A 14,369-nucleotide genomic window follows, 5' to 3' on the forward strand; every position below is an offset into this window, starting at 1 on the left:
CCAGCTCCAAGGGGTTCCCAGCCTTTTGCCCAAACAGCATTTTCCTGCTGTCAAATATGGAGGCTGTAGGCTACATCAGAAAAGCTGCAGCATTTCCAGCAGGATAAGGACTGATAAGATGGGGCACTGGAATGATTGAAGGCCAAGCTGCAGTGCAAGGACCCAACCTGCACAGCCCAGCACCAGGTCACCACAGCCCCGTGGGGAGTCGGGGTCCTGCAGCCCCAGGGCCAGGCATGCAGTGATGTCCCCCACCTGTGTCCCCGCCAAGGGCAATGACCACACATAGGGTTATGACCACGCTTGAGTCTCACTCAGGTTTTAAATCACATTTGTCACAGGCTGGGAGGGAGGGAAAGTGGACAGCAGCATCCACAGTGGCATCCACTGGCAGCGGCAGTCCCCAGCCCACGTTCCCGCAGTGACCCCAGTGGTATGGGGTGTCCCAGAGGATGGAGGATGCCTGGAGCCTCCCCTGGTCCCCAGGGCTTCCCCAAACCACCCATGAGAGTTTTGCCCATGGTGACTTGCTCCCTGCAGAGGACACAGGGCACCTGCACATGTGTCCTCACTGCACGAGGACGTTTCTCTTGCAAACCCCACTTCTGGCCTCAGGAGCTTCTGCCCGCAGGACTGGCTGGGGGGGCACTGCTGGGGTCCTGCTGAAGGCTGGTGTGATGTGCCCATGGGAAAATCATGAGACCAGTCCCACAGCCATGCCCCTGCTGCTGCCCCACTGCGGGCAGGGCAGCTCTCAGCACAGAGGAAGGTTTTGCCGTGGGACAGCCCCCCACAGCCCCTTCCCCATTTGCCAAAACCAGCCGCCCGGGGCAGGGCTCCCCTCTCCTACCACCCAAGGGTGGATCTCTGCAGGAGGGGACCGCTGGAACCCAGCAGCCCCCACCCCGTGGGCTCCCACCCTGCCCGCACCTCCACATCCCCACTTGCAGCTGCGGCGGCCGCTTTGCCCAGGCCAGGGGGCGAGGAGGGGGGGCGGCAGGGCCAGCGGCCGGGGCAACCTGCGCCTTCCCCCCGGCTCGCAGGGAGAAGCAGGCAGGTCGCTCTCCCTCGCACGCCTTTCGCTGGGTCTCCGCGCTGGGAAGAAAAGCTCTCGTCTTTCCCACGCTCTCCGACACATTTTAATGAATTAAGTGGGGGCACGCCCCCTCGCCGCCTGCCCCGGCCCCCCGGCTCCCGGCTCCCTGCGAGGCGCCCCCCGGGGGTGCCCGGGCTCCGGCTGCCTCGGCCGGGCACTGCCCGCTGGCTCCTGCGGGGGAGCGCTGGCCGTGCCCGGCGCCCGGCTGCGAGCCCCGCCGGCAGCGCCTCCCCGCTCGCCCGCGGGCAACCATGGCGGGGGGGGGGGGGGGGGGCGGAATTCGGTCGCCCCGTCTCTTGGGGAGGGGATATTTTGGGGGAGGACGTTCGCTTCAGGCATCGCCGTGCCGGGTCCCCCTCCCGCCGCCTGCAGCACCGGCGCTCGCAGCGGCTTCCCCAGTTCCCAGCTGAGAAAGCGCGGGGGGGGGGGGGGCTGCAGGGCCCCCCGGGGGGACTCCAGCCACCGGCCCCCCCGCAGCCCCATAACCCGAGCCTCCGCACCCCCCGGCTCCCCTGCGCCTTTTAGCTGAGGTACAAATTGGAACTAAAATGCACGTTTTCCAAATCTCCTTTTTTATTTTTTTTTATTTTTTTTATTTTTTGCTCTTTTCCCTCCCTCTCTGGCACCGCTCCCAGGCTGAGTCCTGCCCCCACCTGCCAGCCCGGAACATTTGCATGGCTGGGTCCCTGCCCAGGCTCTTGATTTTTCTCACCATGTCGCTGGCAAACGCGGATTTGCTTGCGAGGACGCGGCCCTGGCCCGGCCCCAGGCCGGGAGGTGTGAGCGATCCCCTCTCCCACGGCTCGCTGAAAGCGCTCAGCACCCCGCAGGATGCGGCCCGTAAACGCACAAAATCAGCTGTCCCGGGATAGTCAGGGGTGGAAAGGAGAGGGCGAGCTGGCAGCAGCGGAGCCCGCAGGGCCACCCCAGCCACGGTGCCACCACGTGGCCCCCCACCGTCCCTTTGCCGGGGTCCTGCCACTCGCCCCAACGTGGGGCAGGGACGGCCACTGATGTCCCCGCTGCCACCACAGCTGGGGTGCTGGGGGGCAGAGCCAGCACCCCCTGCCCGCGGGGGGACAGGACAGGCAAGGCTGGCTCCTCTCCATGGTCCTCGAGCAGCCCTGGCTCCCGCGCAGCCCCTGAGCCCCCAGCCCACCTCTGTGCCCCCTGCCAGCCCCACGCCTCGGTGGCACAGGGTTGTCCCCGGAGAAGCTGTGCAGACAAGGGACAGCGGCACGGCAGGGTCAGAGCCACCCCGAGACCCCAGCCCGTGGTAATGTCCCCCCCCTTCCCTGTGGGAATGCGATGGGGATACAGCTGGGGGAGCCCTGGCCTGGCAAGCCGAGCAGGGTGAGAGAGAGACCAGGCAGAGCTGGATGGGGATGGGACAGGGATGGGATGGGATGGGATGGGATGGGATGGGATGGGATGGGATGGGATGGGATGGGATAGGACAGGGATTAGGATGAGATGGGATGGGCATGGGGCTGGAGATGGGTCTGGGGCTAGGATGGACAGGGATTGGATGGGGATGGAGGTGGGGGGTAGGCATGGACATGGGATGACAGTGGAGACAGGGGTGGGATGGAGATGGGCACAGGCATAGATGAAGAGGTGGGAACGGGCTAGGAATGGCGATGAGAAAAGCTAGCTGCAGAGCTGGACTTTGAAAAGTAGTCCCTGTAGTCCCTTGTAGGAAGGGAAGCAGGACCCCAAACCCCTGCAGCCCAAGCTGGGCTGGTTTGGCCTCCTCCAGCCCAGGAGCGGGACCCAGCGAGGGCCAGAAACATGTCCCAGCCTCCTCCAGCTGCTGCCTTCCCCGGGCAGCCACAGGGAAAAGCCACGGGAAAAGCGGTGGGATGTGCGGTGCCCTGAGCTCAGGGCCGCTGTCCTGCCGCTGTGACGGGTGACTCCGAGGTGGCAAGTGCCATCGGTTGGCAATTCCGCAGCTGGCCGGTTTCTCCCGTTCCATTCCCAAAGGGAGGCACAGCCGCTGTCACTTCATTTTACGACACGCTCCTTCCTCTCTCCCTGCGCCTCCCGCTCCGCTCCCGCGACCAAATGCCCAGCAGAGGTGGCGAGTGCTGGCCCGGGGGTGCCGCTTCCCAGCCAGCCCCCGCCGTTTGCTCCCCGCGGGCCAAACGGGCGCGGGGGCCCCTCCGGCACCGACGGGGGGTGATGCACCATTTTTGGTACCTCCCGGCTGTTGGCCGGGCAGGATCCGACCCCGCACAAAGTCCCGTGTGACCACATCGAGTCGCTCCAGCGCCGGTGGGGTCCGGTGGGGGGCTGCGCCTTCCTCCCCGCGCCCCAAATCAGTCCCAGCCATGGGTCCCTGAACCTCATGGCACCGCCGCTGTGTGCGCCCAGGGGGGCCAGATCCTGCGGGGCTGAACCCCCTCGTGCCCCTGCCGTGACCTGCCCCGGTGTGGTGGTGTCTGCGGTGCCGCTCGGCAGCACCCGGGGGACACCCGCCCCCGCGGGGTTCGGGGCCGGCGGGTCCCGGGGGCACAGCGCGGTGGCAGCGCGGAGAGGCAGCGGTGGGACCGGCTGCATCCGCCTGGCACGGCATGGCACGGCACGGCACGGCACGGCCCCGCACGGCACAGCACGGCACGGCTCCGCACGGCCCCGCACGGCACGGCGCCGCGTGGAATGGTACAGCCCCGCACATCACGGCCTCGCACAGCACGGCACGGCCCCGCACGGCACAGCACGGCAAGACTGTACACAGGCCGGCATGGCACGGCCCCGCACATCACGGCACGGCATGGCCCCGCACAGCACGGCCCAGCGTGGCATGGCACGGCCCCCCATATCACGGCACGGCACGGCCCCGCACGGCACGGCACGGCAAGGCTGTACACAGCCCGGCATGGCACGGCCCCGCACATCACGGCACGGCACGGCACGGCACGGCACGGCACGGCACGGCACGGCACGGCACGGCACGGCACGGCCTGGGTGGTGGCGCCCTCTGCCTGTGACCACCGCGCCCCTGCGCTGCGCCCAGCCGAGCCGAGCCGAGCCGAGCCGAGCCGAGCCGAGCCGAGCCGAGCCGAGCCGAGCCGAGCCGAGCCGAGCCGGGAGCGCCCCCCACCGTCCCCCCGGCACAGCCCAGGGGTGGGGGTGGGGCAGCGCGGCTCCTCTCCCTCGGGGGGCGTGGCTCCGCGCCCCCTCCCCTGCCGGCCGTTCCAATGGGCGCTCGGCGGCGGCGCCCCGCCCCTGCGCGCCGCGTCACGGCCGTGCCATTGTTATGCAAATAAAAGGAGGAGTAAAAGGCGCGGTGCGGGGCGGCTGCGCTCCAGAGGGGCCCGGGCGCGGCGGCGGAGCGGCGGCGGTAGCAGCGCGGCGGCGGCGGAGCGGCGGGGCCCGGGTCCGGCGGCGGCTGCAGCAGCACCGGCAGCCGCCCAGCAGCCGCATGCCCGGGCGGGCGGAGGCGTCGCCGTCCATGCGGGGCGGCGGGGCGTGAGCGGCGGCATGAGCCAGAGCGAGGTGTCGCCGTGCGCGGCGCCGCCGCCCAGCCAGCGCGTCTTCCAGGAGGCGGTGCGGCGGGGCAACACCAAGGAGCTGCAGTCGCTGCTGCAGAACATGACGAACTGCGAGTTCAACGTCAACTCCTTCGGGCCCGAGGGGCAGACGGCGCTGCACCAGTCCGTCATCGACGGCAACCTGGAGCTGGTCAAGCTCCTGGTCAAGTTCGGCGCCGACATCCGCCTGGCGAACCGGGACGGCTGGAGCGCGCTGCACATCGCCGCCTTCGGGGGCCACCAGGACATCGTCCTCTACCTGATCACCAAGGCCAAATACTCCGCCGGCGCCCGGTGATGCCGGGGCCGCCGCCCCCCCCCCTCCCCCGCTCCCCCGGCCGCCAAAGCTGCTCCCACCCCCGCGTGGGGTTTATTTGGCGAAGATTTGGGGCCCCACGCAAAACACGCCACCGTTCGCCTGCTTTTGTTTTTTTTTTTTTCTTCCAAGGGTTGTTTTCCTACTGTAATGTGTTTGGGTTTTGTTTTTGGTTTTGTTTTTTTTGTTTTGGTTTGTTGTTTTGGTTTGGTTTTTTTCTCCTCCATCTACCTCGGCTGCACTCACAGTATTCACGGTTTCAGTTTGACATCTGGTCAGATGCTTTAAAGGCTCCCGCCCCCTCCCCGCTAATATTTAATCCTCTCTCCCCTCGCTCCCTTCCCTCCGATTTAAAGTATTCTGGCTCAGAAACGAATTCATTTCAACGCCCCCGTGTGTCCCCCCCCCCCCCCCCTTCCCGCGTGCCCCGGGACGGGCTGGGGGCTCGGGGCACCGCGGGGGGGCTCCTCCCTCCTGCAACCTTCCCCCGTGTTTTCCCACCGCTGATTTTTTTAATTTTATTTTTTTTTCTTGAGGCGACTCCGTTGGAATATGACAGACACGGTTTTCTCACCCCGGTTTTGCTCCTTTTTTGTTTTATTTTGCGTTGGGTTTTCTACTTTGTTTCTTTTTTTGGGTGTCCGAAGAAAGTCTGCGTCCTCACCCGCTCCTTGAATCCGTTTAGCACACCTGAGATCCCAGGAAAAGACATTGAATCCTTCTGGTTTTGTGTGTAAACTGGGATTAGCAAATCCTGGACTTTTTTTTTTCCTTAAAAAAAAGAAATAAACTCTAGAGGCAGAGGATTTGCTTTTGCACAGGAAAGGGGCGCGAGCGCTCTCTGCTGCCTAGAGAGATGCCGGAAAACTACTGAAAATAGTTTGGGAACTTTATTTTTCTTTTGGTGAAACTTGGATAACACTTCTCAATGCAGAACGATTCATTTGATGTATGTAGATTCACCCGCCTTTTATATTATATATATATGCCTAAATATATATATTTATAAAAGAAAGGGAGGAAGAAGAGAAAGCCACCCGAGGTCGCATTTTGAAGTGACTGCACGTATAATCGCAAATGCTGCTTTTTTTTTTTTGCTATGGCACAAGAACATCCATTTGGAAAATGCGGAAAATTTCAGAAGTCTCCTTTCTCCCGCTGGTCTTTCAGCCCTCTTCTCTTCGTCTGCACTAAAGCCATCCGTATCACTGCCATCTCCCCGTTCTTTCCTCTCTTGCTCCCTGCATCCAAACCATTGCGATTAAAAAAAAAAGTTACCTGCTGGTTTATTTGGGTTGTGTCTTAACTATTTATCATGTATGTATATATTTGTGGGTGAAGATTGTGAGCCTGGTTTTGTTGGAAGCTGGTGGTGAGTGTTTCAAAAATATGGTTTGGGAAATATGCTTTTTGTTGATGTTGTTTGTTTGCTTTCCTAGTCTTAAAACTAAAAAAAAACCAACTTGAGTCTGCCATGATTATTTCCCATTGCACTGAATATTCTGCTTTGTCTCTGATGGTTTCACCTACAGTTTGGTTTTTGGTTTTCTCCACTTCAACGATTTGAGATGATGTTTAAAAAAGCTCCAGATTTAAAGAAGAACAAGAGAAAAAGCGCTGTTGAAAGCGTCTACTGTTAATGCTGTAATTTGCAAGGAACTGCTTGGCCGAAGTCTTTCTGTGAGCATGGAAGGGGGTGTCCAGCACTTCCACTGGTGCTTCTGTGCGATAGTTACGGGGTGGGAACAAGATCTTTTCTAGCGAGGTTTTATCGTCGTTACCAGATGGTTGCACATTTATATTTTTGACTAAATGGATTTGCCACAATGAAATGTCATAACATTTATGACATGATATTAAAAAGTGTATTGTAAAGCCAAGTTCTAGATGGATTTTTAAAAAGAAATCTTGGTTATAAACCCAGTCTAAAGGGAGCTCTGTCCAGTGTTGTAAAGACAACATGATGTAACCCATATTTATATTTTTATAAAATACCTATTAAGACTGTGAATCTCCTGTGTGAATTGCTGGGTGAGTTGTTTAAGAAAAGTATTGTTCCTTTCCAGCCTCCTGGAGCTTTAGACACGCTGAGATTTTGGGAAACTGTATGTCGGGGAAGGGGGTTTGCTCTGAAATTGTGAGTTGATGTATTTTTACATCCCTTTGTATTTTACTGAAAAGCTGCTGCCCTTCCTAGTCCCTAGAGTTTCAATTTTCTATGCAACCCCCACACCCCCCCGTCTCTCTTGATCCTGAGAAGTAAAAGGGATGCAGATTGATTCAAATTGAAATGAGGGTCCCCCCCACCCCCCTTGTTGGCTCATCGTGCTGCTGACCCTTCATGCCAAAACGGGGAGTACAAGAAAAATAAATTAAAAAAAAGAGGCAGGTGGGGGAGGCTCTTTCATGCATGACTGGTTGCCTTCCAGCAGTCATCTTTTTAATTATTATTATTATTTTTGTAAGAAGAATATATTGATAATGTCAGTGAAATAAGCAGACATTGAAGCTGATGCACAGATTGCTCCAGAAAGGAGTTTTTCTGTAGATTTTTCTTTAGATGCAAATACCTTTTTTAATTATGTTAATTAATGTTAAGAATTTTTAGGCTTATATTGAAGCTGTATGTGGGTCACTATATGATCATTTCTAACTGGATAAAGTCTGTACAGTACAGCATATTCCTGAGTGTATGATATAGACGTGTAGCCCCAGAGTGCGAAATTTATAAATAAATTTTTCATTGATCTTTTTATAAAAAAAACCCCAAAACTAAATGGCTTTTTTGTTTGTTCTTTCCCACATGGTTATGGGTGATGCTCGGTGGTTCCTGTGGTGGGGGTGGCTGGCTAGGCTCCCCAGGTCCCTGTTTTGGTGTCTAAACCTGTAGTGCTCCTGGGGTTAAATGCATCCCCAGAGGGTGATGGCTGGGGTGGATTTTGGGGGGATGCTGGAGCTGCAGCCCCTACCACGCCCTTCCCATAGCTGGAGGAAGCTCTGGGGTGTCCTGGTTTGCCCTATCCCACTGTTTGGTGGCTGGTGGAGGGGTGATGGCTCAGGACCAGGATGTGCTGGACCAGGCATGTGGTGCTTGAGATGTTCCTAAAGAAGTTGCTCAACCTAAGGGAGAGAAGTAGGAGCTCTGCAACCAGCTGTGGGACTGCTTCTGGGGTCTGTAGTGTTTGGGGGGTGCATTTGGGTCTGCAGCCCCAGCCCCACTGGCTGAGCGCCCTGTGATTGCCTGCAACCCTTCCCAGGCTTTTTGCTTCAACCTGGGTCCCAGCAAGGGTTTGAAGCGGCTTGGTCCTTGCCAAACCCTTGGGCTGTGGGGATGGGGTCACCTCTAGCCAGAAGCTGCTGTTGGACTGGTGGTGGGGTGGGGGTCAGCATGGGGGCTCCATCCCCAAGGGCACCTCTGTCATCTCACGTGGCTCAGAGCAGGCTGGTGCCCAAAAGTGGGCTGAGTGCTGCACCTTTGGAGGTTTTCCAGGCAGGATCTGGCTGCTCTGGGAAGTGGGAAAAGCAGAGGCAGCCCTGTGCCAGCGACCCGCTGGGTCCTGCCCTCAGCTGGGGCTTTGAAAGCAGGGGGCAGGCAAGCTTCCCTCACTGGCACTGGTGTGGGGGTTTTGAATGAGGCTTTTTCTATATCAATAATTTTTCCAGCTCTGGAAATTCCCAAATCCCCAGGAAATTTGTGCCATGCTCAGTTTGACTCTGGGTGTGGATTCCCAGGAATGCCGGGAGCGCTGTCCTGCAAATGGCAGTGGGGAGGAAACCTGGAGAAGGGGCTTGGTGTGATCTCTCCAGGTTGGCCAACTTCCACCCTGATGTGCCAAGCCCCGTGCCACACTGCCAGCACAGGACAGTGCCTGGGATGGGCACAGCCGGCTGCCCAGGGTGCCCTGGGGACACGCAGCCTGCCCAGGCACAGCCCTGGATGGACACCGAGTGACCCAGCTGGTTTTTAGCAGGACAAAAAAAGATGATGCCAAAAGCATCAGGTTTTGGTATCAACCCGCTGGTTGTCCTGTGGGTTTATCGCCCAGGTCTCGCAGCTGCTGCTGACTGTGGCCAGACCTGTGGGATGTGTGCGTGGGGTGAGCATCGCTCCCCTCTCCTGCCATGCCGTGATCTTGTCCCACCTGGGCACTGTGTGACACCAGCCCACCAGTGAGTGCCCCCAGACCTCCCTCCAGCACAGCGGTCCATGGGCTCACACCTGGGGGTGCAGCTCACACCTGCCTCTCCACCAGGCTTAGGATGTTGCAAAAAACTCATCCAGGTGCCTGCTTGGAGTTGTCATGGAGCTGGGCTCAGCCCGGCTCGGCTCAGCCCTGCAGCTTCTCGCCGCTCACCTCATCCCAGGGCTTCAGCCAGGCTGGCCAGGCCAGCCACCACCTCCAGGATGGGTTTTTCCAAGGAAACACAGCATTTCTGCACACAGCTTCCCTCACCCTGCGGCAGCCGGAGCAGGCTGGGGCCTCTGGCAGCCCCTTCGCAGGGGATTTGGGTTGGGTGGTGAATACAAATCACACCCCCTGGCACCCAGCCCAGCGCCCACGAAGCCACCCTGTGTCCCTGGGCTCCCACATGCAATGGCCTCCGCAGCAGGGATGTGCCAAGGGCGCAGCCGACCCCCAACCCCCCAGGACTGAGCCCACCAGGGAGCAGTCACCCTGGTACCAGGCTCCCTGTATGGCCCGTGGCCACCCCGCTTTGCAGCTCTCCTCTCTACAGAAAGCCTGTCCAAGAAATCTAGGAACTCCAAAGACTTGCTTTTTCTTCCTTCTTCTTTTTTTTTTTTTTCCCTTTTCTATTTTTGTTCCAATAAAACAAAAATATTGGATCGTTTGGTGGCATAAGCACATTCTTCTGGCATTTTTGCATGTCCCTGGCCGCGCATTATTGTCCACTGGCCACATTACGTAGGTGCTGTTGTTCCAAGAGAAACCAAAGCAAGAATTTGAACTTTCAAGTGCTTCCTACCATTGTCTTTTGCTTTTGTTTGTGCTACTGACTCCAAACCAGATGGATCGGGCTCCCCTCCGGCCATGGGGGCGATGGGAAGTCAACACAGCCTGGTGAGGTTTGACAGCTTTGTCTTCTCTTCTATTGCCCTTCATCCGTCAAGCCCAGCCATCGGAGCTGAATCGACCAACGCATATGGATGGGGGGGAGGAGGTGGGATTTTATTTGAATTTCAGGGAGCTTAACACAGTAAGTAATGAATGAGAAAGAAAGACAGCGAGCAGGCGAGCAAGAGGGGACGGGCTGTAATCAAAATTCAGTACATTTTAAATAGATGCTTTGTTGGGCGTTTGTATGACTATGATAATGCCGTGGTCTGCAGATCCGAATAAGAGTTACCTTTTTTTTTAAAAAAAAAGAAATCACAATCAACTTCTGTTCGGTGCTGGGGAGGAGACGGCAGCTCGGTCTGGCTGTCCAGACTGGCCTCTTTTCCAGCCTCTATATTTTGTCCCTTCTTGAGGCTTTCTGGGCTCCATCCCTGCCATGGGGGTGAGCCCCTCTGGGTGGGTGGGAGGCAGGGGGTGGCAGGGTGGCCGGGCAGGCCACGGTTGGTGGCACCCAGAGTCCACAGCACATCGTGCAGGACAGGACGGCTCATGGTTTCAACCTGTTTTGCTGCTGACCCAAAGCTGCTGCAGTGTTTGATGTTGGGTCTTGGTGCAAAGGTCCCAGTCTCCCAGATCCCTCCAAGGCTGGAGCTGGCCACCGTCTGGGGCATGGAGTTGTTTTGGGGTCTTCCTGGAGTGCATGTGACCTTCACACCCTGCCACGAGGTGGGTACAAGGTTTTCAGTGCCAAGCCCCCATGCCCTAAAATTGCTGCCACTCTGTGGACCTCCATGCTCAGGGGGCTGTGTCCCCCCAGGGATGCTCCCAGGCTTGGGATGCCTCAGCACAGGGACCATGGGGGGCTCCCGTTTCTCCTTGGTAGCAGTGAGCATCCCAGGGAATAGCACTGTCAATCGTGTGGGCAGCAGAAACTTCTTTCTTCTCTTCCCAAACATTCTTCAGCTATGTCCCACTCCCACCATGAGCACCCATCTTTAGGGGTGCCCAGGGAGAGGTGACCTCTGGGTCTCACAGCAGGTGGGATGCAGAACTGTGAGTGCAATGTAGGTTTTAGCTTCTTCATGTTAGCAGGTTTCTTTTCCTGACCCTAACAAAATGGCCAAGAAGGGAAACATCCTGGTTTGGCTCATTTTGGGGAGGACAGTGGATGGGGCTTGGGTCTGGAGGTGTGGAAGGCTGCTTGGATGGAGGGAATGAGGGAAGGATGGGGGGTGGCTAGGGAGGGTTGGCGGGGATCGCTGGGAACATGGAGGGATGGGGGGTGGCTCGGAGGGTTGGGGAATAGAAGCAGGGCTGGGGATGCACAGATGGGCAGAAGAACAGACAGAGGCAAAGCTGGACTGCCGGATGGATGACAAGCTTGGAGGTGGTTGGGACAACTGTTTTAATTGGAAACTCCTCGTTCAGCCTGAATCCAACAGGATCCTGTGCCTGGGAGCAGTCTCTGAGGATGAGCCAAGGAGAGCAGCACCACCGGCAGCACCCTCGTGAGGTGGCAGACCTTGGCACAGCTGAGCTGAACGTGTCCTCCTGCTGCTTTTTAAGACAAGGGTCCCCAGAAGGTGCCTCCCTTTTCCCCTCATGATCTGGCAGCAGCCCTGGCAGCCCAGAGGAGTGCAGAGGGACACAGAAGCCCAGCTGTGACCGTCAGCTGGCAAATCCATCTTCCTTGTTTCTGAGCCAGCCCAACACCAACCAGCTTCAGGTTTATCCTGAGCAGGATGGCCACGCTGGCTGTGCTGGCTCGCGGGGAGCCCAGCACAGGAGTGCAGGCAGATGCTCCCGCACAGCGTGGAGGGGAGGCAGGGCTGGCCCAGCCAGCACGGCCACGTGCACCCCTGGCTAGAGGAGACATGGCCAGAGGAGACACTGGCCAGGCAATGACTGGCTGCTCTGCTAGCTTCTGCAATGTGTCAGGGGGGCAATGTGAGGCTGGGACTCAGCACTGGATCTCAGCAGCACCCTGGGGCTCAGGCAAACACCAGGGCACAACAAGCAGGCTCCTGGCTCCGAATGAATTTAACAACCAAGGAGCATCTCTGGCTGCAAACGGCATCTCTGAGCCTCCTGTCACTCCAGGAGCGCACTGCATCCTCAGTTCTTGTTTCCTCCAGCTGAAGAAACACTTCTCACGTATGCCCAGTCAACAGCAGGGGTATTACAAAGGATGCAATTGCACAGACGGACTCCAAATGTGCCCAGACCTCTCTCAGGTTTACTGCCCAGGAGCATGCCTGCTTGCTCAGGGAGCTGGGATGTCTCAGCATGGTTGTCCCACTGTGAGCTGGGGGAGGAGTGGCACGGTAGCTCTCTTGACACCTGATTTCCTTTAATTATGCCTAAAAGACTCAATCATCTGGCAGCTGGAGGGGTCTGCCAGGGAGCGGGTGGAGGAGTGGGAGGCACTGATTGCATGCTTGCAGCCTGCCCCAGGGGCTTCCCCTGCTGCCCCATCCCATACCCAGCCTGCCCCTCTGAGAGGAGGTGGTTCTTCCAGCAGCCCAACACCTTTGGGAACCACCAGCAGCTCTGACGCTTACTGGGATCTCTCCCTGGATGCTTCAGCTCAGAGGTCACACCTGGGGGACCCCTGGCCCAGCCTCAGGGGGCTGGGACACCCTGAATGAATGAATCCCTCCAGGAAGAGGGATGCAGGGTGGCCTGAGGCAACAGGGCTATGGGTACAGGAGGGTGCCGACTCAGCACCCACCGCCCTCCATGTCCCCATGAACAGGGGGGCACAGGGAAGCCCTGACCTCGCTCTGCAGCACCAGGACCAGCCCCTTGTCCCCCAGCACAGCGGCTGGCTGGGGCAACGGTCCCCAGCGGGTCTCCACATTTCACCCTGCTCACATTCACAGCTACGGTGACAACTCCGAGCCGCCCCCCGTCCCCTTTTCCACCCACTACTCCCCCTCATTCAAAGCCTCTGTCCTTTTAAGCTATTTTTTTCCCCTCCTATTCATTTCCCGGACGCCTCTATCCTTTTCTCTTGCCTAGCCCCTCTCCCGGAGCAGCTGCTATGCTAATAAGCATGAGGCAGAAAAGGGAGCGAGCCTTTGCAGTGGCTGGGGAAGAGAGAAAGACCCCAGAGCCCTCCAAATGCTAAATAAATCCAAGGCTGGAGCAGCATCCCCGAACAAAGAGGCCTGGCCTTCCCCCCCCTCTTCCCCTCTTCCCAATTCCACCACCTTTTCACATTCAAATCCATTAAACAGCGAGCAGAAAGACCCCAAGTATTCATAGCATTGCATTAAAGAGAAAGCCCCGTGGTCCGTCTCCATCCTGGCTGGGCGGAGAGAAGGGCTCTCCATCCCCACTGGGCTGCCCGGGGGCTGTGTCTGCTGCGGGCTGGGAAACGCCAGGCTCTGGCCCCTCAGCATGGCAGAAGAAGGATAAAAGCCCCCTGGCCACCACACAGGGGGATGAGCTGCCTCTCACCTGTGTCCCAGGTTTTTCCCTGCCTGGGACCCTTGGGCTCCTCCGGGATGCAGCTCCTGGGTTCTGCGTGCAGCTGGCAGGGGTTGGGTGGGAACCGCATGAGGTGGGAGAGTCTGGGGGTGCAACCAGGTGGGGACCCCCATGTGTGTCCTGCTTGTTGAGGGTGCTGGGGCGTGTTACAGCAGTGGCGGGGCAATGGGGACACCCCAATCTTGGGGCAGTGAAGACCTCCCGCAGACAAACCCAGGGCTCCTGGTCTTGGTAAAGGGTGAGAAGGGAGAGGGCTCCTGCAGGGCCAGTCACAGCCGAGGACCACTGCAATGCACCCCCCAGCCCCTGAGCAAGGACCAGCCACCTCTGCCTCACCACAGCTGGTGCTTACCCAGCAAGGCAGGTGCCTTGTGCTGGTAACAGTGGTCCCTTATGCCAAAACTGGTGATTTCCTACTCCTTTTGCCTGTTTTACCCTAGAGTCAGAGCAGCTTTCTGGTACAGTGACCTCAGACCTCGCAGTACAGTGAGAGGATGCAGTGATGGAGGTGGACATGTCGGTGGGCTCCATGCCAACTGCTGAGGCTGGTGATGGGTGGTCTGAAGGGATATGACTCTTCTCTGGAGGAGGAATAAGTGAGCATTTTCTTCTTCTGCCTTCTGGGATGGAAATGGAGATGCACCTCCAAGAAGGATTTCATGCTCTTCTCGGGTACCAAGTTTCTGTTGGAGTCACAGAACTCCAGGAGACAGGGCTTTCACAACCAAATATTGAAAAATGTTTTAAAATAATGGATTTTAACACATGAGGGTTGAAGCTGTCTGAGTGATGCCAGTGGGACCATGGGGACTATGATGGTCACATGCAGTACTCAGGAGGCAGCAGTAACTGGG

At 58.1% G+C, this 14,369-nt stretch overlaps 1 protein-coding gene across 1 annotated transcript; it reads left to right on the forward strand.

Moving 5' to 3' along the window:
• Positions 1–4,416: 4,416 nt before the first annotated feature.
• On the forward strand, positions 4,417–7,709 carry LOC119153877 (NOTCH regulated ankyrin repeat protein). Its single transcript, XM_037400826.1, has one exon. It carries the CDS (start codon positions 4,580–4,582, stop codon positions 4,925–4,927), a length of 348 nt encoding a protein of 115 aa, XP_037256723.1. The 5' UTR covers positions 4,417–4,579; the 3' UTR covers positions 4,928–7,709.
• The last annotated feature ends 6,660 nt before the right edge of the window (positions 7,710–14,369 follow it).

This window comes from Falco rusticolus, chromosome 9 (genome assembly GCF_015220075.1).
Source record: "Falco rusticolus isolate bFalRus1 chromosome 9, bFalRus1.pri, whole genome shotgun sequence".
NCBI classification, from domain to species: Eukaryota; Metazoa; Chordata; class Aves; order Falconiformes; family Falconidae; genus Falco; species Falco rusticolus.

Bases quoted from the DNA above. Each gene is read 5' to 3' on its own strand.
- LOC119153877 (XM_037400826.1), top strand. From the start codon at position 4,580: ATGAGCCAGAGCGAGGTGTCGCCGTGCGCGGCGCCGCCGCCCAGCCAG.